The sequence below is a fragment of the Bufo bufo genome, chromosome 3 (genome assembly GCF_905171765.1).
Source record: "Bufo bufo chromosome 3, aBufBuf1.1, whole genome shotgun sequence".
In the NCBI taxonomy this organism is placed as follows: Eukaryota; Metazoa; Chordata; class Amphibia; order Anura; family Bufonidae; genus Bufo; species Bufo bufo.
Window position 1 is genome coordinate 456,269,872 of NC_053391.1, and position 27,405 is coordinate 456,297,276.

Genomic DNA, 27,405 nt, shown 5'->3' on the forward strand with positions numbered 1-27,405 from the left:
CAAAGTAGCCTTAGTCCCATCCTTCACCTGCCACCAGCTGCAGCAGACAGGACAAGCTGTCTGAGAAAGGACACGCCCCCTGAGCCTGCCTGCTTCAAATAAATCAGCAGAACTGGAGCAATGAATGGGGAGCTTTGTGGCTCTACCTGAGTTACTGTTTTAGCTGTGTTAGAAAGAGGTGATCATGTATTCGATAATGTGTGATTTTATTTTTTTACATCAATCATGGGATAACCCCAGTGTTGTTCTCTGCGGCACTGGTCCAGTTCTCCTGGCGAAGTTTGTTTACAGACCGCAACAGTGACGGTGTCGGGATATGGAATGTGACCGCTGCAACCCATCACCGTCCTTTGGAGGACAGTGATTAGCTGCAGCCCATCACTTTATGTGCCCTATCCCAGCATGTCACTAACATCTGCTGAATCGACCAACCATCTAATATGTATGGGGGGACCTCCTGACTGCAGATGTCTGGGGAGAAATAGTTGCATTTCAGCTGCCCAATCCATTTGTTCTCTGGGAGATAAACCACTACCAGAGATATCTGTCTGTTCTCCTCGTTCAGGACACATGCATGTATATGGGGGAGAGATAGCTGTTGGCTGTTGTCAGCCACCTTAGAGCTCATTCACACACCCGTATCCGTTTTTGCAGACCATAAATTGCAGATCCGCAAAACACGGATACAGGCCATGTGCGTTCCATATTTCTCCAGGATAGAAATGCCTATCTATTCTATGGGACAAGAATAGGACATGTTCTATCTTTTTTTTTTGCGGGGCCACACAGTGTGCTGTCCACATCTTTTGTGGCCTCATTGAAATTAATCAGCAAAATTGCGCAACTGATGCATACAGAAAAATATATGTCTTGTGAATGGGCCCTAATAAAGATATAGGTCACACACTAGCTTCCATTTGTTCTAAAAAATAATGAATATGGGATTATTTCAGGGTTCGGAGGTGGAAGTAGACTCTCCATAAGTGTTTAGTCAGTGCCTGGAATAATTCCAAAACCTCCAAGTTTGGTGGTAACCCCTGGAGAACTTCCATGACGGATGTATTAAGTCTTGTTTTCCTCACTTCGATGTGCAGTATGGAGGAAAAAACACTTATCTGACTGATCTAGCTGGCTGCAAAGATGATTGATGAACTCAATTTAACTGTGCACACATAAAAAAAACTTCCTAAAAAGCATAATTAAGGTTACTTTCACATTAGCGTCTTTTGCGGATCCGTCATGAATCTGCAAAAACGCTTCAGTTACCATAATATAACCGCATGCATCTGTCATTGTATTATGGTTGTATTATGTCTTCTATAGCTATAACGGATCGTCATGAACACCATTGAAAGTCAATGGTGGACGGATCCGTTTTCTATTGTGTCAGAGAAAACGGATCCGTCCTCATTGACTTATATTGTGTGTGTTTTCTTCCACTACTGAGATCCTATGACGGATCTCAATAGCGGAATTGAAAACGCTAGTGTGAAAGTAGCCTTAGGGAAAAGGAAAAGGGTAAAGACAGTAGATTCAGTCTGTGATATGAAATGTATTAGATGTGAATGTGGTGGGAAACTTAGCAATGTGCATTGGAATGTTAGGCCTGCCCCAAGGGAGTGTCAGCACTGCATACCGAGACTGGTTCTTGTGTGCAGTAACATGGTCCTGTAATGGGAACTCACTGAAGTGGAGCTATTCATCAAAACAAACCCTTCTCTGCAAAGGCATTATTAGCCTACTTTCACACTAGCGTTTTTACTGGATCCGGCATGGATCAGCAAAAACACTTAGTTACTGATAATACAACCATCTGCATCCATTATGAACGGATCCTGTTGTATTATCTTTAACATTGCCAAGATGGATTAGTTTTCTATTGTGTCAGAGTTAAACAGATCCGTCCCCATTGACTTCCTTCTTGTCCGCATTCCATGACGGAAAGAAAACCGCAGCTTGCTGTGGTTTGCTCTCTGGTATGGGAAGGCAACCAAACAGAACGGAATGCATTTTGGAGCATTCCGTTCTGTTTAGTTACGTTTTGTCCCCATTGACAATAAATAGGGACAAAACAAAAGCGTTTTTTTTCTGGTATTGAGCCCCCTATGATGGATCTCAATACCGGAAAATAGAAACGCTAGTGTGAAAGTAGCCTAAGGCTACGTTCATATATGAGCCCAAAGTCCAGTAGTCTATTCTGGTGGAGGAACAGACTACTGGAGTTTACCGTATCTGTCGTAGCCAGACACGGCCGCGTACCACTGGATCCAACTGACAATAATGGGATCCATCTGCTCTCCGACATAAATGCTGGCTCCTGAACAGACAAAAAATTACTGCATGCAGTATTTTTTGCCCAGCCAAAAGCCTGCATTCTGGAAAGTGGACGGATCCCATTTTGTAGTCAGTGGTGATCTGGTGATGCACAGCCGTGTCCAGCTATGCTGGATATGGTAAACTCCGGTAGTCTGTTCCTCCGCCAAAAAAGACTATTGGACTTAGGGTCCATATGTGAACACAGCCAAAGCCACTTAATTATCAGGGTGCATTCACACAGTAAGATTGTCAGGTGACTTTCTCGCCTGAAAATCAATTCCATTCATCTGAATGGGATGTGCAGAAATCCACGTGCTTCCCCCCCCAAAACATCCCCATTCATTGAAATTTTTTACAGGCCCAGAACTTTTCTGCAACAAAATCTAGCACTTTTGAAGGCAGACTCAAAGTGGAGAAAGACTGAAGAATGGTAAAATTGATGCATACGAATAGCAACATGGTGGCTCAGTGGTTAACACTGCTGCCTTGCACCCAGGGGTGGACTGGGAACTAAGTGTCCCTGGTAAAAAAAAAAATATATAAATGTAAAAGTAGTTTGTTGCAGGCAGGTCCATATTGACAGAAGGCGTGGTAATATAATTAGGCAGGGAAAGCATATGTAGGCAGGGACAAATACCATAGTGCAGCACAATACTGCCACCTGCGCCACAGTATTCAACTGTATCACTGTCCTGAGGACATCAATACTGTTCAATTCAGGATGGCACCTACCACTGCTGGCCAAGTATGTAAGAGAGAATCGGATCATTATGTACCCGGCTGGCGGCCATGAGGAGGACTTGGGTGGCCCTCCTAGGCATTGGCCCACCGGCAAATTTCCCTCTGGGGTCTATGGCCAATCCACCCCTGCTTGCAGCTCTGGGGTTGTAGGTTTAAATTTGACCAAGGGCAACATCTGCATGGAGTTTGTATGTTCTCCCCGTGTTTGTTTGGATCTCCTCTAGGTACTCTGGTCTCTTCCCACACTCTAAAGCCATACTGATAAGGAATTTAGATTGTGAGCTTTACTGGGGACAGGAAGGAATGATAATGTCTGTAATAAGTGATGATGATGCTTGCCTATTTCCTATCTAGGTCATTTAACCCCTCAGATTGTTGTGCATTTTCATAGGTATATAACATTATATCTAAATTTCCTAATTATAGTGGATTTGATTAGACCTATAAGAGGCCATATTGTTATATGTTATGTATTTTAAAGTAGGCAGAAAGAGTTCATGGAAAGGACACTGTTCATAAAATTTCTTCTCATGGATATACCAGTCTGAGAAGAGGCATTCTTTTCTCCTTATGGATTTATGGCTGAGATAATATTTTTTAGACGCAGCTGGTGCTAATTACCTCTACAGTTTGGTATCTATTAATGAAGCAGAAAATCTGTAATATCTATATATACATATAATTAACCTTAGTTTTGTTTGTATAAGAAAATCAATAAGACCTATGTATCGTTTTATATTGTTACATATTATTAAGGACATTTATGTATCTGTTATCATATATATATTTCTCACTAGGAACTATTTTTAAAGTTTAAAGTATAAACCTTGTTAATAAGTCTCTGTTTAGGGAAAGAAGTGTTATTTTAACTAACCACCAATCACCCATTGGAGTAGCAGAGGAGGCACAGATATGTCTGTGAGAGAACAAGGTTCATTATATTATTATCTGTAACATAAATTAAGAGTGGGAAAAGTCTAAATGGTTCCCAAACGTCTGTGTTTTAGTGGGTTTTTGTGTCAAAATTAATCCCTGGAGCTCTGATTTAAGGTTCCATATGTCATGTGTATAGAATGTGAGTAAGTCAAACTTGGATATTTAACCCTTACTAGAATGATACTAATAGCTTAGGTAATAGTGTCACCTAGGGGTAAATGAGTAACATTAAACCAACAGTAGAAATGCATTTTGGGTAATACAATGACATCACCGTCATTATCAGATGTACACGCCTAGCCGACAATGATTTGAAAACTCCAAGCTAGGAAGGTGTGTCTAACTGATAAGTTTGTGATTATAAACACACACATGAGGGAAAGAAAAAACAGCAACAGGAAAGAACAACAGGGAGCAACAGATGACACAGAAACACTGAGAAACAAAGAAAGGAAGCACACCCCAGGAGAAAATCCCGATGGATGAGAACAGATCTTAGAGCTGACTTCCCTTAGACTCTGCATATCATCTGCATTCTTGGGTAACGTATAACTTTATTCCATGTAGTGTTGATACAAACTAATTAGCTTGATATTTAGGAAAATCCCGCTTTATTGCGGATGTGTATGTTAGATGTACTACATTAATATTATCGCTATGCAGTAAAGATGCATATTACTGAATAAGAGACCTAATATTGATATCAGAGGGTATCTCTGATTGGAATATTCATTCCATAGCCATATCAGGCTAGATAATTTATAAGTTGTGTTGCAATACTACCTGGATATCCGAGATTTGTCATAAGTTTGTGCAGAGCAAGGGTTCGTATCTGTCCTTATCACTGTTAAGTTTATTGCATATTATCATCTAATACATTTCTCATAATTGTCATCGAGATGGTTGTATTACATTTTTATGTCTGTTTTATGTCTGTATTGTGTATACGTTGGTCTTGGGTACTGCATATCACTGTGTTATTGTATAATAAATCATTAATATTTTTGCATAGACGCTTGTACCTTATTTACTGATTGTTAAATTAACAATCTCTTTTTGAGGTGTTTTATATGTCCACCTCGAGGACCAACTTCCTTTGAAATTTTTCCTTTGATCCTATTTTTTTTATATAAAGCATTTGCTTTATATCCCCGACAAGATGCTGTAGTCAATAGCTGTGGCAATACCAGTCCCCACTACTTAATTTTGGGGTTCATATTGGTTACTATGGCAGTCTGGTGTTGTGTGAAGGTACCTGTTAAAGGGTTTCTGTCACCACACTTTTCACTATTAAACAGGCTGACGTTATACATGTGCAAATGTCACCTGAATTTAACTCTGCTATTCTTTTGTTTCCGTGTGCCCCCGTTTTTGTGCAATTATAACTTTTATTATATGCTAATTAGCCTCTAGGAGCGGGGGGGGGGGGGGCTGGGGCATTGCACCTGCTCCTAGAGGCACCATTCACCCACCTCTTTCCACTCCCTTCTACTGATTGACAGGGCCAGGCCAGCGTTGGTCTCCTCCTGCCGGCCCTGAAATCTCACGCCGCACCGTTCAGTATTCAGCGCAGGTGCGGTGAGGGAAGGACGCTCACCGGCTTCCTCACTGCAACATAATAGGCGCAGTGAGGGAGCCGGCAAGCGTCCTGCTGTCTGTTTTTCTGGTTTATGGGAAATGCTGTGTGTTATTCTTCAGTTTTTTCACACGCATGAAAAACGGATGACAAATGGATACATTCCGAATGGAAAAAAATGAAACCCTGAACACAACTGCAGATTCAAAACTGACTCAATTTGCTTGCAAAATAAAAAAAAATTCCCACTGAACAGACTCTGACACATTCCGTATCATCATGTGAAAGAAGCCTTAGGAGAGCTTTGTAAGGGGACATTCAAACTGGCTTTTACAGCCGAAAACCTGCTGGTGGCCGCATCCTTTCTGCCTCTCGTACATCTCAATAGAGATCCTCACTGCTGCCTCCAATTGAGATGTATGGGAGGCAGAAAGGCTGTCACCGTTGGGCTTTGGGCAAATTTCATCGCAGGCCGTGACAAAATTTCGCTATAAAAGCCCATGTGAACGACCCATGTGGGTCTCACATAAACGTTCCAGTTTATGTGAGACCCAGCAAAAAAAAAAAAAAAAGGAGGGAAACTTTTGAACATTAACCATTAAACTAGACGAGATAAGAACTATACAGGTCAGGTGAAAAAGCAGGCTTACAGGGGTATTCCCATCTCCACTATTAATGACATTAAGCTAGGATATGTCATCAATATCAGATAGATGCAGGTCCCACCTCTGGGACCTGCTCCTATCTCCAGAATGGGACCCTTGAAGTGAACAGAGAGGAGCCAGACATGTACGGCCACCCTACGTCCAACGCTATGGGAGCCAGCGCTCAGCTATCTCTGGCAGTCCCGTAGCGGTGAATGAAGAGGTGGCCGGGCTTGTGTTGTGCTTTTCTTCACTTCTGAGGCCCCGTTCTGGAGATAGGAGCAGGGTCCTAGAGATGGGACCCGCACCCACCTGACACTGATGGCATATCCTAACGATGCCACTAATGTCGGAAATCGGCATACCCTTTTAAATCCATGCTTTTTTGTTTTTAAAGGTGAATAGCGCAGCATGCCGTTTGGCAGCATATGAAAATGTACATGTACTTTTACTTTTTTTTTTTTTCTTTTAGCGGTTGTCAGTAGATGGTTTTAATCATATGGTATCCGGTTGCTCGTTCCTGTTCTGAATCTATCTCATGAGAAAAAAATATAAACTTCATTTCCTCCAATTTCTTAAGGGAAAAGTAGCTAGCACCACTTCTGCAAGGCACAGTCTGCAAATTCATGTGTGAAGATATTAAGCTGTGTGGCGTCCTTTTTGCCGCATTGTTTGTGGCGTTTTTATTCAAATGTTTTTTGCAAACAGTGCGGGTCATTGTGCTATGCCAGTTTTTGGCGTAAAACAGTCCCCGTTTTGTGACTTTTTAAACGATTGTCACATGGACGTTTTTGTGCCATGATTGCCACTTGGGAGGTGTAAATGTTGATGAAAGACTACTCCAGTCCCATGAAGATACTCCGAGCGCACGTACTTCCAGAGGTGTGCCTAATTTATGATGAGACCTGCACCTTGTCATAAATTAGGCACATCCCCTGGCAGCGCAGGGGCTCTCGAAGAAAAGCCCGTCTTTGATAAATAACCCCCATTGTGTTTTTCCCCTACAGAGAAGGTGATGTGAAAACACCTGAAAAAAACCCAAAAAGCTACAGCATGCCGCGTTTTTGAAAAGAAGCCAGAAAGACATAAAATGCTACCTAATTAACAAAAACACCAGTAGCAAAAAAAAAAAGGCTTGTGTGTCCTGCATTTCATATTTCTCATAAATGTTCATCTGACATTTTTACAGCTGAAAAACACAGATGCAAAAAAATGCCACCTCATGCGCACAACCGTATTTTGTGTCCATGTCCAATCAGCATTTTAAGTATGGGTTCACAAAATAAAAAACAGACCGCACATAGATGTCATCCGTATGCTGTCCGCATCCGTGTGTCCATTCCACAAAAGGGTAAAGCATGTCCTATTCTTGGCCGCAAAATGCGGACAATGGACCCATTGACAAAAAAAATGGATGCAACACGGACGTCACATGGATGTCATCCGTGTTTTGAGGATCCGCTTACGGTTGTGTGCATGAGGCCTTTAACACATACAAGTGCAGAAAACGCCAGCAAAAATCTACTTGTGAAAAACCTACTTTTTTGGCCACCTGTGTTTCTTTATTTCTTGTTAACAGCATATTTGTCCACTAGCATTTACTTCATGCCCTTTTTCCCTATTGATTAGGTGAAGTCAAAACGCCTGAGACAAGTCCAAGAGCTTCAGCATGCTGTGTTTTTTAAAAGAATCCAGAGAAACAAAAAAAAGCCACCTAATAAGCAAAAACAGCAGTAGCATACGTGAGTGTCCTGCGTTCATGCTTCCGATAGATGTTCCACTAACATATATACAGTAGCTGGTGTTATTGTCGGAAAAGAAGCACAACAAGAAATGCAGGTTCAAAATATGCTACTAATAAAACAAAAGTGCAGAAATACGCCAGCAAAAAAGGAGTAGAAAAGTGCAAGGCTGCATGAGTGAGAAAAAGAAGGTTCCACTCAATCTTTCAGGGCAGTCCAGGGTTTGGACTGTCTATTGACTTACGTTATGTGTAGGGATGAGCGAATTTCATATTTTGAAGTTCGAGTGCGGGTTCGTGTTGTGGTATTTACTGAAGAGGCATTCCGTCATTCATTCCATCATAATAGAAGTCTATGGCCTGCATAATGGATCCGTCCGGTTTCCGTTGTGCAGGAGAGGACTCCAGCATAACAAAAATTGGACGAATCCGTTATGCAGGCCATAGACTTCTATTATGATGGAATGCCTCCAAAGGCATTCAGTTATGGTCCGTTGTAACGGAATCCATAATGCAATTCAGTAAAGACCACGACACAAACCCGCACATGAACTTCAAAATATGAAATTCGCTCATCCCTAGTTGTATGCAATCTGACTTAAAGGGGTAGTCCCATGAAAAATATTCTACAGTTTTCAAACCAGCACCTAGATCTAAATACTTTTGTAATTGTATGTCATTAAATATTTAGTATAGATACTGAGTTATTCAATAAAATGTATCTGTATAGCGCCACCTGCTGTTTCTTTTTTCTTTGTCCTACTTACTGAGAAGGCTGCACATGCTCAATTTCATCTTTCAACTGCCTCCTGTGCATGTGATAGGGAGAGAGCTACAGAAGAAAGACACGCCCCCTGAGAAAGGACACTCCCCTTAAGCTGCCAGCCTTATATAAATCTAGCAGAGCAATAGGAGCAATGAATGGGAAAATCTCTGGATCCACATGAGGTACAGGGCTGGTTCTAGCTTTGTTAGAAAGAGATTATTATTTACTATATGCTGTCTGATTTTCATTTGTTACATTAATCATGGGATAACCCCTTTAACAAGGCCTCATGCACACAAATGTATCCGTTTTGCAGTTCGCAAACTGTGAATCCCCAAAATACGGATACCTGCTGTGTGCATCCCACACTTTTCTCTGCTTCCATTATACAAACGTCTGTTCTTGCGTGCCAAACGGACAAGAATAGTCCATGTTCAATAATTTGTGGCATGGCCGCTCAGATGCGGATCGGAAGGCACACGGATGACATCTGTGTGCTGGCCGCATTTTTTAAGGCCCCATAAAAATGAATGCAGAAAACACACTGATCATCTGTGAACCTTCCATATCCGTATGTCCGTTCCTCAAATGGATAGAACATGTCCTATACTTGGCCATAAAATGCAGACCATGGACCCACTGAACTCAATGGGTCCGCACAAAAAAAAACAACACATGCAACACAGACGTCAACTGTATTTTGCGGATCCACATGAGGCCTAAAAGTCTTTTTTTTTCTTGGGAATGCTGCAACTGACTTTCAGGTAACAGGTATCATTTTAATCAGCAGAATCGACCCTACAAGGCCAAAGACTGTCCAGCTCCAGTGCTTTTTGTGCCCTATATTTATTTGTCATTCCAATTAGACCTTCAGGATACATTCACACATGGCAGATTTGTTGAAGAAATGTCTTTGACTAAAAACCATCAGATTGGGGTTGTCCCTGCAGCACGTGTATGGACGGCGTGGCAGTCATATAGAGATATCTGATTGCTGAGTTGCCTGCTTTTAAGCAAACAGTCAGATTTAAACATTGTTTAATGCCCTTGAACATGGCAGATGTTACAAGCGGTGGTCTATGAGCTAGAAAGTAGAGACCAGTGTATGGTGGGTAGTGCAATGCTTCTTTCAATATTACATCTGTATTGAATTTTGGGGAAGCAGTGCTAAATACCGGTCTATTCCCACTGTATGTGAATTCTGCTATCAGGTGACCTTTTTGGATGTATGTGCTATTCTTCACACTAGTTTGCATAACCTATTGACGTAAAACCAAGCAGTCACAAAATAACCTAGCACTAGTAGCAGGCATTGAATCTGTTGAGCAAGGTTCATAATTATATACTATTAAATTTACTTTTATTCAGATTTATAATAGCCCCATAAAATCCACTATTACACTGTGCTTTATCCAGGGTCAGATTACTTTACAATACATACAGGGCTTTCATATGAGTGAGGTAGTGCCTTACAAAGTAAATATGGCATTGGCAGCAGGAAGCCTAAAACATACATTGCGCCACAATGTAAGCTCTTTAATGACACCTCACCATGACATGACATTTGAGGCCTATAACCTAAACATATGGCCAGGTCCCTACTAATACCCTGAATCCGGAACTGTCCTTATTAAATGTGCTTGTGGCTCTATTAGCACATAAAACAGGTTTTTAGAACCTGTCAGTCACCTACCTAAGGTGTCCAAGGGGACGTCGCTTCATACAGGGTGCCCGGCTGCAGCCATCTCCGTCTGGTGCCCAGATCGTTGGGCTGTCGGGTATTTCTTATTGGCCTTTTCTAGGTGGGATATCTTATCTAATATCTGTGAAATCTTTTTTTCAGAGTTTTTTCTCCCGGTGACCTAGTTTGATTAGGGAGCCCCATATATAAGCCTTATGGGCCTGCCAAACAATATAAGGGTCCGAAACTGAGCCCGTATTAAAATGGAAGTACTCTCTCACCCCATTAGAGAGTTTGTCAATGGGCTTAAGGTTTCTGAATAAAAATGTATTGTTTCTCCAGATAGGGGCAGGGTCGGATTGAAACTCGTTCAAAGTAATGGTGACCAGAGCTTGGTCAGACCACTGGATAAGGCCTATGTCTGAGGAAGAAGTATGGTGCAATGTAGTGTGGTCCACCATAAACATAAATTCGGGAGTAAGACGGATGGGAAGGCGAAAAGAAAGTAAAGTCCCTCTTTTGGCTGTGTTGTGTTCTCCATATATCTATAAGAGCATATATCTATATGACTGCAAGAAGGAGGCCAATCCTACTAGGAAAGACAGTTGATATGCGTTGGGTACATAGATGTTGACCAGAGTGTAAGTGATGTTATTAGGGGAACATACGAGTATGAAGTATCTGCCCCCAGGGTCCGCTCTGCTGGCGATATGGATAAAGGCAACTGTATTCTTAACAGCTATGAAGACACCTTTTGATTTCTTACTTAAAGGGGAATGAAATACATTAGGAAGGTGGTGTTGCGTTCTAGGAGCATCAGCTTGCAACAGGTGAGACTCCTGAATGCAGACAACATCTGTACCGGAAGACAGTGCTTCTTTCCATACGTAGGACCTTTTCTGAGGGCAATTGAGCCCCTTAGCCTTCAAAGACATGATCTTAAGCCCCATAGTAATAGTGAGGACAGAATATGGGTTAGTACCTGTGAGAGCATGAATGGTATCTAGAGAGCATAAACATAAGAACAATTCAACAGTGTGTAAACCGTAACTTAAAAACAAAAAGAACCAGTACGGCAAGAGACCGCTTATGGCACAATAGAGCGAGAGTCCACTGAAGAGGCCGAGAGTGTATGGCATAAGGAGGGTGACCACTGGTGGAGGGTCTGCACCATTAGACAAGATGGGAATTCCATCCCTATAGGTGTAGTACTCTGAGGAAAAGCTGGATGTCATGGCGCTGGAGCATTGGTGTAAGTCCCAGGTCCATACTGCTTCAAAGTGATGAGCATGGGGATAAAGGTAGTCCTTATAAGCTTCAGCAAGTCGGCTCTGAAGAAGTCTATCAGAGGAGAAACAGAACATCTAAGATGAATGATGAGCTTAGCGTGGGCCCACTGTCTACCATGCTGATTTCGTGGGTTGCAGCAGGGGACATTTGTTGGGATCCTGAGTGGGCAAAGGAATTTGCCAGGATTGCAGCAAGTCTTTTCCGTCTTTGAAAGTTTTAATTGTGTGAGTTCGTCCATTTCTGTGGACAAGTAGCTTTAAAGGGTAATAAGCGACACTGTGGTCACGGAGGGCAGCTGTAATGGGTAATAGTGTACAGCGCTGGTGGAGGGTTACTACTAAAAGATCTACAAATAACTTGACAGTTTGGTAAGGTGAGGGAAGAGTTCTCTTTTGTCTAGCAGCCGCCATCAAGGCATCTTTCATATGGAAAAAGTGAATCCGTGCTAGAGTGTCTCACGGAACACCAGGGCCCGAATGTGAGCCCTGTCTATGATCATGTCCTGGGAGGACAAGTCTGGGAGAAGTGTGGACATCAGTCCTTTCAGATAAGACTGCAGCTCTTGCGTGGTGACCTCCTCTAGTATACCCCTAAATTTAATATTATTGCGACGTGACCGGTACTCAAAGTCTGCCATCTTCAGCTTTATGGCCTCTAATTCATCCGCCATGTCATTATGTGCATCAATAACAGAGTTCTGTGAGGCGGCAAATTCGTCCATTTTTGTTTCTATGTGGAAATCTTCCACTTCCTGCACTATGGCTGAGATGGGGTTAATCAGGCCTTCAATATCGACATGTAGGGAGGGTTTGAGGGCATTCATTTTATAGTGTCCTCTGAAAAGGGTTTGTTGGAGGTGGGATAGCTTTGGAAGGGGTCAGTGTCTGTAGTACACTGTGAAAGGGTGCAGACTGATGCACTGACCTTTAGGGGGGCTTGAGGGCCCCAGCTGCAGCTTTTGCTTCAGTGGGCTACCGGAGGGAGAGTCTGCAGGCGGATGTGTTTGGGCGCCATCTTGGATTTCTGGCCGCACCCCAGCAGATAATCTGATATCCTCTGGTGTTGGAGGTTATGATGGAGCATTGGGGTTATGCCGCGGTGGAATGATTGTGAGGCCGACTTGCTATTTGCTTCGGCGCCATCTTTGGATCTGTCCTGCTTGAAGTAGTGCTCTAGATTGTTGCTGTTTAGCTGGGATAGCTGTCTTTTCGACTTCCCCATGTTGTCAGGAGTTTCCAGATATGTGGCAGGGAATAAGCTGTTTTTTCAGTTGCTTGGTGCAGGGGCTTACCTCTCACGCAGCCATCTATCTCGGCAGCCTAGCCTTGTGCCTTTAATGCCAATTTCACACAAGCATATTTAGGGTACTTTCACACTTGCGTTTTTCTTTTCTAGCGCTAAGTTCCGTCCTAGGGGCTCTATACCGGAAAAGAACTGATCAGGTATATCCCCATGCATTCTGAATGGAGAGCAATCCGTTCAGGATGCATCAAGATGTTTTCAGTTCAGTCTTTTTGCCTTTTCAGGACGGAGATAATACCGCAGGAATGCTGGATCCGGCATTTTTTTTTTACATAGCAATGTATTAGTGCCGGGTCCGGCATTCCAGTCTGCGCAGGCGCAGACCGAATCAAATGTGAAAAAAAATAATAATAAAAAAATAAAATAAATCGAAACTGATCTGTTTGTCCATATGACAAACGGATCTGTTTTTGCAATGCATTTTTAAGACGGATCAGGATCCTGATCAGTCTTAAAATGCAATCAGTTGGCATACGTTTTGCTGGATCCGGCAGGCAGTTCTGGCGACAGAACTGCCTGCTGGATTCCTCTGCCGCAAGTGTAAAAGTAGCGTTACATGTGCGCTTGGCAGCTGAAGGAATCTGTGTTGCTTCCATGTTGATATGTGCCTGCATTGCTGAGAAAAATTATGTTTGTATATAAGCAAATGAGCCTCTAGGAGCAACGGGGGCGTTGTCGGTACAGTAATACCTTAGTTTGTGAAATACGTTTCGTGTGACAACAGTATTTCCCTGGACTGAACAGTGCTCCTGTGTCACCAACAAATGGCATTATAATGATCGATAATGCTGTGTGTCCCTGTCTGACTGCGGCTGTGTTGAATTGTACTGAAGGCAAAATGTGGGCACAAATACAGTACAGCAGTGGTCAGGCCAGAACACACTCCAGATGTATACTGAAGCTCTTATTAAATGTAGGCCTAATAAGTTGTCGTTTTTCAAAGAAGCAGTGAAAAATTAAAGGTGGAATCTGATTGGTTGCTATGGGCAACTAAGCCAGTTCTACTTTACACCAGTTTGATAAATGTGTTTTGCATTTTGAACACCACAGATTCACAAAACACAGATACCGGCTGTGTGCATGCTGCAATTTTCTCAATCCCTTTACTAGAACTTCCTATTCCCGGTTTGCTGACCCATAGAAATGAATGAAAAAAATGCAGCTTGGACGCAGACCAAAAATACGGAGGTGTGCATGAGGCCTTATTCACCTATACTTTTCAGATCAGAGTTGGCAGATTGTTAGCAGAAACAGCCCTACCTAGCAACTTGCTAGGTCCCATACTCTGGAGCTCACTACCCCAGTACATCAGACTCTCCTCCAACATCCGAACCTTCAAAAGCAACCTGAAAACCCACCTCTTCAGGAAAGCCTACCACCTGCAATGGGCCAGATAAGCAGCTTTTACCCTCACTGACCATCTTTCTCTTTCCCCCCTGTACCAGTCTGCTAATAGTTTCAGGTTTATCGTATTTGTATTTTTTTTTATATTTATTGTACAGTACTTGACAAAAGTCTTGTCGCTTGTGTACAAATTGACCTGAAGTGGGCTAAAATATATTTCTAATCAAGATTTTGTTACATGAAATGGGTCATTTTAATCCCAACAGCTTTTGTAATAATGTTTCAGTGCAAAACAAAACTGACAAAAAGTATTCTAATATTCACAGCTTGGTAAAGCCCATTGGGCCAGATTTATCATGACTGACAGCTCACTCCACTTTCACATATGGCTAAAGTCAGTTTTAGCCAAGTCAGATTTATGATCGGCCCTTTAAGACTGTAATAAAAGTGGTTTGACGGTAGGAGTTTATCCGTCAGTTAGCAGCTTTACAAAAGTCGCACATCTTTACAAAAAAGTCGCACGTTTTTATGAAAAAGTCGCATGTTCTATTAAAAAGTCTCATAAGATAAGCATGGTCCTCACTGGAGTGAAATTGTGACTTTTTTGCGACTTTTTAAATAATGCCAATAGTAAATCTGTCTAGAGATTCATTTACATAAGAAAACATGCCCACTTTCAGAAAACTGGCGAGCATAGTGCAGAGCAGAAAAAAGTCGCAAATTTTTAGCGTTTGGGACTTTTTCACTCCATTATTCTGACCTGAGCTAATGATAAATCTGGCCCATTGAGTCAATTTTTGCCAAGACATAAGTGTTGTCGCCTTGTCATATGAGCTTCACCTGTGACTAATAATGGATCAATTAGGTCTTAGGTGTGTATAAAAAGAACCCCAGTACACTAGACCTTCACATCAACTGCAACTAGACCTCTGCGAACATGCCTAAGATTCACCCCGAGACTAAAGTGTTGATTATCAAGAGGCTGAAGACCAGATCCACTGCTGATGTGGCAGACACCTTCAATGTGTCTCAGCGTCAAGTTCAGAGCATAAAAAAAAGATTTGAAGAGACCAAAGACGTTTTGGACAAGGCCAGGTCAGGCCAACCCCGCAAGACAACTGCTCGAGAGGACCGTTTGTTGGCTTCAAAATCCAAGGCCAGCCCATTTTCCACTGCAGCAGAGCTCCACGAGACCTGGTCACCTGAAGTCCCTGTGTCAACCAGAACAGTTTGTCGGATTCTGTCTCGAAATGGCCTCCATGGTCGAATCAGTGCCCATAAGCCAGCACTAAACAAAAGACAATTGAAAAAATGTGTGGCATTTGCCAAGGGCCACAGCCTGCTAAAAAGATGGACGCTGGAAAAGTGGCAGAAGGTGGATTTTTCAGATGAATCTTCTGTTGAATTACACCACAGTCGCCGCAAATATTGCAGGAGACCTACTGAAACCCGCATGGAGCCGAGATTTACCCAGAAAACAGTGAAGTTTGGTGGAGGCAAAATCATGGTCTGGGGTTACATCCAGTATGGGGGTGTGCGAGGGATCTGCAGGGTGGAAGGCAACATCAATAGTCTAAAATACCAAGAAATCTTAGCTACCTCTTATATTCCCAACCATAAAAAAGGCCAAATTCTGCAGCAGGATGGTGCTCCATCGCATACTTCCATCTCCACATCAAAGTTCGCAGAAGATCTAGATGCTCCAGGCTCTAGAAATGCATGGGCCCCATAGCAAAAAAAATGTATGGGCCCCCCCCTGTGCCATCCACAGATCCCCCTCCCCTAAATAGTGCCATCAACAGATCCCCCTCCCCTAAATAGTGCCATCAACAGATCCCCCTCCCCTAAACAGTGCCATCCACAGATCCCCCTCCCCTAAATAGTGCCATCCACAGATCCCCCTCCCCTAAATAGTGCCATCCACAGATCCCCCTCCCCTAAATAGTGCCATCCACAGATCCCCCTCCCCTAAATAGTGCCATCCACAGATCCCCCTCCCCTAAATAGTGCCATCCACAGATCCCCCTCCCCTAAATAGTGCCATCCACAGATCCCCCTCCCCTAAATAGTGCCATCCACAGATCCCCCTCCCCTAAATAATGCCATCCACAGATCCCCCTCCCCTAAATAGTGCCATCCACAGATCCCCCTCCCCTAAATAGTGGCATACACAGATCCCTCTCCCCTAAACAGTGCCAGCCACAGATCCCCCTCCCCTAAACAGTGCCATCCACAGATCCCCCTCCCCTAAATAGTGTCATCCACAGATCCCCCTCCCCTAAATAGTGCCATCCACAGATCCCTCTCCCCTAAACAGTGCCATCCACAGTATCAGGTGCCTCTCCCCCCCCCCCATGTGCCAGTATCAGGTGCCAACCCCCCTCCCCCCCATGTGCCAGTATCAAGTGCCCCCCGCTCCCCCCCATAGCAGTAACAGTCGGGTATTAAAAATAAATAAATAAACACTTCTACTTACCTCCATGTCAGCGATGCGATGCAGCCTCTTCCTGTGTCCTGCCCTGTATGTTCATATATGGAGTCAGTGCTTGTATTTCAGAAAAGTTTCTGCTGGGATTCGAACCCACGACCTTCTGTATCAGAGGCAAAGCATCTAACCACAAGACCATAAGAGATGCCTTGCTGCTGACAAAAATATGAGACTTCTACTGTTATAGCTGGCTAAGTGTACATCTATACACATGATAGCTGCTCAGATATAGCAGAGCTGAGTGTGCTGGGACAGCTGTCATATAGAGATATAGCAGTGCTGGGTGTGTTGGGGCAGCTGTCATGTGTATAAATGTACACTTAGCATGCTATAACAGTAGAAGTCTCATATTTTTTCAATCAGTTGCAACGCCTCCTTTATGGCTGTCAGGGTAAATGCTTTGCCACTGATACATTCGAGGTTGTGGGTTCGAATCCCAGACACATCAGGAGACTTTAGAATACAGTAAGATTAGATCACATTAGCGAGGGGGCCTGAACATTAAGACTGCTGCTGTGAAGGGGCCCTGAACATTAAGACAAGAATCGATATTTAACTAACTTGAAAATAAACTGTCGGGTCCCGAAGCAGCTGCTTCCCCGGTAGTTACGTCACTGCCTGTGTGTGTTAATAAAAGAAAAAAAAAAAAACTGAATGCGGTCCGGACGGGCCCCATAGCGGTTGCTATGGCGATCCCTACGCCACTGGCTCCAGGATTGGCCAGCCCAGTCACCAGACATGAACATCATTGAGCATATGTGGTGTAAGATGAAAGAGGAAGCATGGAAGACGAAACCAAAGAATATTGATGAACTCTGGGAGGCATGCAAGACTGTTTTCTTAGCTATTCCTGATGACTTCATCAATAAATTGTATGAATCCTTGCCAAACCGCATGGATGCTGTCCTTCAAGCTCATGGAAGTCATACAAGATATTAAATTTGGATCTCACAGCACCACTACTTAATTTGCTGACATATTTTTGGATTTGCAGTAAAGTTGTTCAATTTCTGTATAGGCAACAAAACTTCTGTCTTGATTAGATGATAAATCTTTTTTCAGTGAAACTAATTTATTTCAGTGCATTAAACATCATTTGGGAGGGCTTTAGCTTTTCATATGAGCTATTTCTAACACCAATTGATTAATTAAAAGTCAGGTTAATAGCAGGAGTTTCTACAAAATAGAGAAGCGACAAGACTTTTGTCAGGGACTGTATATGTAACCCTCTCTTGATGTACAGGACTATGGAATTAATGGCGCTTTCAAATAAATAATGATGCTAAAATTAATGGTCTGACCTTCACACAAGGAAAAACTCACAGCGCCAGATTTACTAATGTTTCTGTACCTAGAATCGGCCAAGTTAAGTTTCTACATTTCTTTCTCTGCCTTGCATGATCAGGGGGCTTGGCAGGAAGGAGTGGGTTTGGCAGGAGAGGAACATGGCCTAACACATATTGTTTTGTGCCAATTCTGGCGTAAAATTATGTCTCAATGTACAGCAACAGACAGTGGTTATACAGTTAGACAAGGTAGTCTATCCCTGCACCAGACGTCTCCTCCAGCCTGAGTCCCTGTGATAAATCTGGTGCAGGTCTAGACAACATGTCTAAGCGTACACCATCTACAGCAGGCATGCTCAACCTGCGGCCCTCCAGCTGTTGCAAAACTACAACTCCCATCATTCCCAGACAGCCTACAGAAGGGCATGGTGGGAGTTGTAGTTTTACAACAGCTGGAGGGCCGCAGGTTGAGCATCCCTGATCTACAGGATAAGTAAATCTGGGCCACAATGTGCAAAGTGGCATAACTGAGTATTCCATACACTTATTTCAGAAAATGAAAGGTCCAAAATATCAAATGGCAATTGTGTATCCTGAGTAAAGGATTGTTCCCATAATATTAACTACTGATTTAATGTGTTAATACATTTTAAGGTCTCATATTAACTATCGGGTGCAGTTTTAGCCTCCACACTGTAGAAATTATATAGGAAAAGCTGGAGAGATTGAGTAACAAGAGTAATGAATAGCAAAGGTCTGGAAGATTGACTTTTTGAGAGGTAGTATTATTAAGGGAACTCTGTCAGCACGGTTGAGCATGCTAAACTGCTGGGGCTAGGCAGAGCAGGAAAAACCTTTTTTGGATCTTTTATCATCAGGAGTAGAGTGAATATTACTTTTTATTCTGCCATATTTCCACAAATGCGGAATTGTTGCAACATATGTGATTTTGCGTTAAAACCATCTAATGTTGAGGACATGTATGTGATTGAATGTTTTATCAACTGTAATACACACTTATTTATGCAGTAATTTGTACCACTTGCAATTTATATTACATTGGCTGTACCACCAGAAAATTAAAGAAACGTATAGCTGAGCATTTAATGCAGGAGGCATTTTGGATAATATGATTAGATACCAGATATCCTAAGAAGACACCCCAAGGTATTCCGTGAGGGGTATGGTGAGTTCATGTAAGATTTTATTTTTTGTCACAAGTTAGTGGAATATGAGACTTTGTAAGAAAAAAAAAAAAAAAAACAATTTCCGCTAACTTGTGCCATAAAAAAAAAAAAATCTTCTATGAACTCGCCATGCCCCTCACGGAATACCTTGTGGTGTCTTCTTTCTAAAATGGGGTCACTTGTGGGGTATTTATACTGCCCTGGCATTTTAGGGGCCCTAAAGCGTGAGAAGTAGTTTGGAATCCAAATGCGTAAAAATGCCCTGTGAAATCCTAAAAGTACTCATTGGAATTTGGGCCCCTTTGCGCATCTTGGATGCAAAAAAGTGTCACTCATGTGGTATCGCTGTACTCAGGAGAAGTAGGGCAATGTGTTTTGGGGTGTATTTTTACATATACGCATGCTGGGTGAGAGAAATATCTCTGTAAATTTCTCACACAGGATGGGTATGTGTGAAAAGACACCCCAAAACACATTGCCCTACTTCTCCTGAGTACAGCGATACCACGTGTGACACTTTTTTGCAGCCTAGGTGCGCAAAGGGGCCCAAATTCCAATGAGTACCTTTTAGGATTTCACAGGGCATTTTTCCAGACTTCTTCTCACGCTTTAGGGACCCTAAAATGCCAGGGCAGTATAAATACCCCACATGTGACCCCATTTTGGAAAGAAGACACCCCAAGGTATTCCATGAGGGGCAAGATTTTTTTGGCACAAGTTAGCGGAAATTATTATTTTTTTTCCTCACAAAGTCTCCCTTTCCGCTAACTTGTGACAAAAAGTTAAATCTTTCATGGACTCAATATGCCCTTCAGCGAATACCTTGGGGTGTCTTCTTTCCAAAATGGGGTCATTTGTAGGGTGTTTATACTGCCCTGGCATTTTAGGGGCTCCACAATCATTACATGTATGGCCAGCATTAGGATTTTCTGCTATTCTCCTTATATTGAGCATACGGGCCCTAAGACCCCTGTGTGCCTGTCCTGTGTCACGCGATCCCTACACTAATAGTGTACCTGTGTGTGGTACTTGCGGAAACACTCCCCTATGCATAGGGCAGGCTGGTCAGGACAGTCAGGACAAAAAACGGTGGTGTCACGCCTTATTGCAGCCCTGCTACAGACACAACATCTTTTTCTTGGGGAACGGTGAGTTGGGGTACCAGGATAGACACTCGGGAAGTGTCTGTCATGTAGCCGGCTAACTACATCAGGGACTTGGGGCACGGACCCTCCTGGATACAGGAGTTCCAAAATGATCTCTTCCTGGAATTTTAGGAAGGATCCTGTTCTCTCAGCCTTACTGTAGAGAACAAAACTATTATACACAGCCAATTGAATTAAATAAACAGACACCTTCTTATACCAGCGTCTGGTGCGGCGTGACACTAAATAGGGAGCCAACATCTGGTCATTGAAGTCCACCCCTCCCATGTGAAGGTTATAGTCGTGGACAGAGAGGGGTTTCTCAATGACTCCAGTTGCCCTTTCAATTTGTACAGTCGTGAATGGTGGACAGAAGGTAAACGTCCCTCCACTTCACCGCGAGCAGTTCTTGGTCACACAAGGCAGCCCTCTCCCCCCGTGCAAGTCGGGTATTAACGAGCCGTTGGGGGAAGCCCCGGCGACTAGGTCGCGCAGTGCCACAGCATTGAAGTCCGACTATATGTAAGTGCCGAAAGAGGGCAACGCTTGTGTAAAAATTGTCCACGTATAAGTGGTACCCATTGTGGAGTAAGGGTGACACCAAGTCCCAGACAATCTTGCCACTGCTCCCCAGGTAGTCGGGGCATCTGACCGGCTCCAGTTTTGAGTCTTTTCCCTCATAGACCCTAAAACGATATGTATAGCCTGTGGGCCTTTCACAGAGCTTATACAGTTTGACCCCATACCGGGCACGCTTGCTGGGGATGAACTGTTTGATGCCAAGGCGCCCGGTAAAATGTACAAGGGACTCGTCTATGCAGATGTTCTGATTGGGGGTATACACATCTGCAAACCTGGATGACAAATGGTCTATGAGGGGCCGAATTTTGTGGAGCCGGTCATAAGCAGGGTGGCCTCTTGGATGACAGGTTTTATTGTCAGTGAAATGCATAAAGCGCATGATGACCTCAAAACGTGCCCTGGACATAGCAGCAGAGAACATGGGCATGTAATGTATTGGGTCTTTAGACCAATAGGACAGCAATACATTTTTTTTAGTTAGACCCATGCTGAGGAGAAGGCCCAAAAATATTTTAAATTCGGAAACTGTGACTGGTTTCCACCGGAAAGGCTGGGCATAGAAGCTTTCCGGATTGGCGGTTATATACTGTGTGGCGTAGCGGTTGGTTTCTGCCACAACTAAGTCAGAGATCCGCGGTGAAGAACAGCTCAAAAAACTCAAGGGCTGATCCTAAATGAGCTGTCTCCACGTGAACTCCAGACTGGGCGGTGAAAGGGGGCAATACGGGTGCGGCGGAAGCAGGGGCTTGCCAATTTGGGTTTGCCAGCACCTCTGGGAGACTAAGGTCTCTACGGTCTCTACCAGCTTGAACTGCCCTTCTGGTGCTCGCCACTTCACCAGGGAATACAGCAGTGCTGGTAGAAGGTCCAGGATGTGCTGCGCTGCTGGTGTATGCCGCACCATAAAAAAGGTCAGCGCTAGCAACACTCTGCTGCAAATGAGGCTCATCACGCGGGGTATGCAGAACACTGACATGGGGTCGGGTACGCCTGACCATAGCAGGGACCTTAACCTCGTCATCCTCACTAGCGGTTAGAGTGCCACTGCTGTCTACAGGTTCATATTCTGAACCACTGGATTCAGCGGGTGAGGCGTCCATCGCTTTCATCCATAAGGGCCAGAATCCTGTAGGCCTCTTCAGCAGAATACCCCTTTTTTGACATTTTGGGCTAACTAAATTTAGGGGGTATTCCTCTGAGACTACCCAGGAAAAGGGCACACCTGCCTAGTAAAAAGGAGTGCTTGCGAAGTAAAGCTGCGATCGCGGACTGAACGCAAAGATCAGGCCTGATCGAGCGAATACTGCGTTTTTTGTAGAGCCTAGGGTGACCCTAATGTACTGATATAGATCTGATTGCGATCAGTCTTGATCACTTACAGATACTATATAGTACTAGTGCCGATTAGCGACAGCAATGACGCTAATCAGCGACTAATCAGTGACTGCGGTGCGGTGGGCGCTAACTACCTAACAAGTAGCTAACTAACTGGTGGTGATAAGGGACCCTTACAGGGGGGTGATCAATGACATGGGGGTGATCAGGGAGTCTATATGGGGTGATCAGGGGTTAATAAGTGACAGGGGGGGGGTGTAATGTGTGTGTGGTGCTTGGTGCTACTTACAGAGCTGCCTGTGTCCTCTGGTGGTCGATCCAAGCAAAAGGGACCACCAGAGGAGCAGGTAGCAGGTATATCAGACGCTATTTACAAAATAGCGTCTGATATACCTATTTGATTGGTTCTTTTAAAAATCTACAGCCTGCCAGCCAATGATCGGCGCTGGCAGGCTGTAGTTAAACTTGAATACTGCGCAATCCTGTGAGCGCGCGTTCACAGGAAATCTCAGGTCTCACGAGATGACGCCAATAGGCGTCACTGAGACCGCTGCCGTCCAGACGCCTATCGGCGTTACCGTGACGGCAAGTGGTCAAGAATGATTTATTGTATATTTATGGAAACATCTTTTTTTTATACATACTAAAACCATTTTGATTGTTATACATGTATGCCCTAAGACAGGCATGCTCAACCTGCGGCCCTCCAGCTATTGTAAAACTACAACTCCCACAATGCCCTGCTGTAGGCTGTTCAGGCATGCTGGGAGTTGTAGTTTTGCAACAGCTGGAGGGCCGCAGGTTGAGCATGCCTGCCCTAAGATATAGTGATTGCTATATGTTTTAATAATGTGTGTGCATATAGTGAAGGACGCCAAATCCGAAACATGGCATATTTGCCATACTATGCAACATTTTTAGAGGTTTCTCAGTAAAAGATATCAAGTTTTTACAAGACAGGAGCAAAAGTAACCTTTGTTTTACAGGGCTTGTTCATATCTGTGTCAGTGGCTCCATTCAGGACGTTCGTAACAAATAACATCAAAAACAGCGGAGAGAAATACATGCAGGCATTTATCCTCTAAAAAAAAAGCAGAAGCCTGACTGGAAACCAAACGGACCCCATAGTAGTCAATGGGATGTTTGGCTCAGTTCTAGTTCAGTCAGGTCTAGTCCAATTATGTGCTGAATGTCGCACTTTTAATTTTAGTTGTCCACTCCTATAATGGAGCAGAACAACTCAAATCAATAGCGCCGATGTGAAGGAGGTTTTTCTTTCCTTTTTATGCATTTAAGGACAGTTTCATACGGTTGTGTTCTCTCCGTGTAATGGCTGCGTTTCCCGGTCTGAACACTGCTTCTCTGACCATAACTCACAGCATCATCATGTTAGTACTGTACATGCGGTCAGGCAGGAACTCTCAATATCAAATCATGATCATACTGCGAGTTCAGATCAGAGGAGCACTGCTCGGTCCAGGAAATACGGCCATCACATGGAGGGTGTTTCTAGAACTAAACACGCTTGTAAAAAAAAATAAAAATAATAATATATATATATGAAATTAACTACTGAGCATTTAAAGAGTCTGTTTTAATAAATGGTACTGTACAATTTCAGGTCATTTTACAGGTCTTAAAATATTGCACTTTTATAATTATATTGAAAACCAGACTTTGATGAAACACACGACATGGGAGTAAATTTTCAGTTTCAAGCATCTTCCACATGGCAGTCTTCACAGGTATACAGTTTGTTCTGCACTTTTATACTATGTTGAAATTGCTTTTTAAGCAATTGTGCTTGAGCTCAGATTTTGGAACACGTGTATAAATATGTAGGAAGGGCAGCGCTTTAATGAATAAACATAAAACATGTAGTTGTGCACTGCATTGATTCACTAGCCTAGGTCATATTTCTGAATATGTAACATTTTACTACATACAGTTTATTACATTTATTAGACATGCTTCATCATTGAACATACATTGACCTACATATACAAAATCATAAAAAACAAAAATAATCTTATTCTTCATGTAAACTGTCCATGTCATCATGCAGTTCAGATGCTATATACTGTATAGTACAAGAATTGTAAAAAATCCGTTAACGCTTCCAGTCATCATAACATTGCCACTTGCTCTTTAAATGATAGGCACTTTCCAAAAAGAGATTTCTCCTTGCTGTTAACGAAAGCTGCTAGTTAAAACACGATGGAATAAAGCAGTCACATCTACCTTACAAATATATAGTTGGGATTAAGCTATTTAGGAGAGGAGCAGGCATGGAGAGGTCCACAGCCAAATTATATTGCAGATTTCTGTGCCACATCTAAAGAATCTCAGGTTCCGTATTGGATGAGGAAATAAAATAGTCTTGTAGGTTCTCCGACAGTACCAGAGAAATGGCCATATTTCTAGTGTGTGAACTGCACCCAACTATTCATCTCCACACTGGGCCTGAGATACTTCTGGTACCACATATGGTCATACACCTTTCCTTCCACTGTGTTACTTGCGCATGATATTACGCGTTCTCTTCTAGTGGAAACACTAGTCGGGTTCCCCGGTTTGTGATCTCATAGTCTCCTCCAAGTTCACGTTCCAATGCCTCCTCCGAACTGCTTTTTGTTCTTCTGCCATCTAGGCTTGTAGTCGCTGTGTGGGAGCCAGAAGAGCCATTGGCTGTAATTGTGGTGTCCCCATATGTTAACGTCAGGTCACCATCATTAAATATGAAATCTGTATCATCTTCCCTCAGCTGCTCTGGGTTCTGTATATATATAAAAAAAAACAAAATACAACAGACTGAATCCAGATGGCGAGGAGCTCGAAATGTAGGTCAAAACTGAACCCTTATTCCTTCAGTCAGGTGGGAATTCTTTTTAGAAGTGTAGGTTAAAGGGATGTATTGTGAGCGAATCAAATATTGTGTACATTGCCTTTAACATGCTGCTCTCCAAACAGGTTTGAGCCACTGCAACCATCTCAAATGGTGCATCTCTACACGCTTGTTGAAACCCAGGGTCACCAGAACTTCCATGCTAGTGAGACTACAGTGGTAGCCACAGCTGAACACTAGACTATGGATTTTATTGGTTAGGAAATGTTTTATTTTATTTATGCTTTATGGAAGAGATTTGGGTATAGGCTAGCATGGGACTTTGTATACACCTGCTAGAGTTGGTCCATTAATGCAGCTCACGTATTTATCATAGCAGAAATGTGGTCCTCAATAAATGGATATCAAACTTAGCAGATGTGCTATTTAACATATTGGGGGAGATTCATTAAAACCAATCAGAGTCCACTTTTCAATTTTCAGAGCCCCTTTGGATAATGAACGGTGGAATCTGATTGGTTGTTATGGGCAACTAAGTCAGTTTTCCTTTACATCAGTTTTGATAAATCTCTCCCATTGTGCCACTTTCTTCTCCTCGGGCAGCATAGCAGACATGTCACTGTATTTAAACATTTATGTATCTATGTAATAGACATTTTACACATGACTGTCTGCAATAAAGATTGTGATGATTTTAGATAGTGTGTGGTTAATAAAAAGGTACTTACAAACTAATATATGGATAACGTGATACGTGTTCAAGAATAATAAAAATATTAATCAATATTAGTCATTTTGATAATCTACCCCAATATATATTGGCTTATACAGTGGGGGAAATAATTATTTGACCCCTCACTGATTTTGTAAGTTTGTCCAATGACAAAGAAATGAAAAGTCTCAGAACAGTATCATTTCAATGGTAGGTTTATTGTAACAGTGGCAGATAGCACATCAAAAGGAAAATCGAAAAAATAACTTTAAATAAAAGATAGCAACTGATTTGCATTTCATTGAGTAAAATAAGTATTTGAACCCCTACCAACCATTAAGAGTTCTGGCTCCCACAGAGTGGTTAGACACTTCTACTCAATTAGTCACCCTCATTAAGGACACCTGTCTTAACTAGTCACCTGTATAAAAGACACCTGTCCACAGAATCAATCAATCAAGCAGACTCCAAACTCTCCAACATGGGAAAGACCAAAGAGCTGTCCAAGGATGTCAGAGACAAAATTGTAGACCTGCACAAGGCTGGAATGGGCTACAAAACCATTAGCAAGAAGCTGGGAGAGAAGGTGACAACTGTTGGTGCGATTGTTCGAAAATGGAAGGAGCACAAAATGACCATCAATCGACCTCGCTCTGGGGCTCCACGCAAGATCTCACCTCGTGGGGTGTCAATGGTTCTGAGAAAGGTGAAAAAGCATCCTAGAACTACACGGGAGGAGTTAGTTAATGACCTCAAATTAGCAGGGACCACAGTCACCAAGAAAACCATTGGAAACACATTACACCGCAATGGATTAAAATCCTGCAGGGCTCGCAAGGTCCCCCTGCTCAGGAAGGCACATGTGCAGGCCCGTCTGAAGTTTGCCAATGAACACCTGAATGATTCAGAGAGTGACTGGGAGAAGGTGCTGTGGTCTGATGAGACCAAAATAGAGCTCTTTGGCATTAACTCAACTCGCTGTGTTTGGAGGAAGAAAAATGCTGCCTATGACCCCCAAAACACCGTCCCCACCGTCAAGCATGGGGGTGGAAACATTTTGCTTTGGGGGTGTTTTTCTGCTAAGGGCACAGGACAACTTATTCGCATAAACGGGAAAATGGACGGAGCCATGTATCGTGAAATCCTGAGCGACAACCTCCTTCCCTCTGCCAGGAAACTGAAAATGGGTCGTGGATGGGTGTTCCAGCACGACAATGACCCAAAACATACAGCAAAGGCAACAAAGGAGTGGCTCAAGAAGAAGCACATTAAGGTCATGGAGTGGCCTAGTCAGTCTCCGGACCTTAATCCAATCGAAAACCTATGGAGGGAGCTCAAGCTCAGAGTTGCACAGAGACAGCCTCGAAACCTTAGGGATTTAGAGATGATCTGCAAAGAGGAGTGGACCAACATTCCTCCTAAAATGTGCGCAAACTTGGTCATCAATTACAAGAAACGTTTGACCTCTGTGCTTGCAAACAAGGGTTT

General features: G+C 43.1%; 1 protein-coding gene across 3 annotated transcripts in view; it reads right to left on the reverse strand.

Moving 5' to 3' along the window:
- Positions 1-23,937: 23,937 nt before the first annotated feature.
- The window catches only part of SLC9A7 (solute carrier family 9 member A7), a 111,566-nt gene continuing 108,098 nt past the window's right edge, over positions 23,938-27,405 (reverse strand). For 2 of the 3 annotated variants that reach the window (XM_040425146.1, XM_040425145.1), the window contains one exon: positions 23,938-25,136. In XM_040425146.1, the coding sequence (XP_040281080.1) occupies positions 24,891-25,136 (246 nt within the window). In that variant the 3' untranslated portion in view covers positions 23,938-24,890. The remainder of the gene's footprint in view (positions 25,137-27,405) is intronic. The other variant, XR_005777659.1, reaches the window with a different exon arrangement.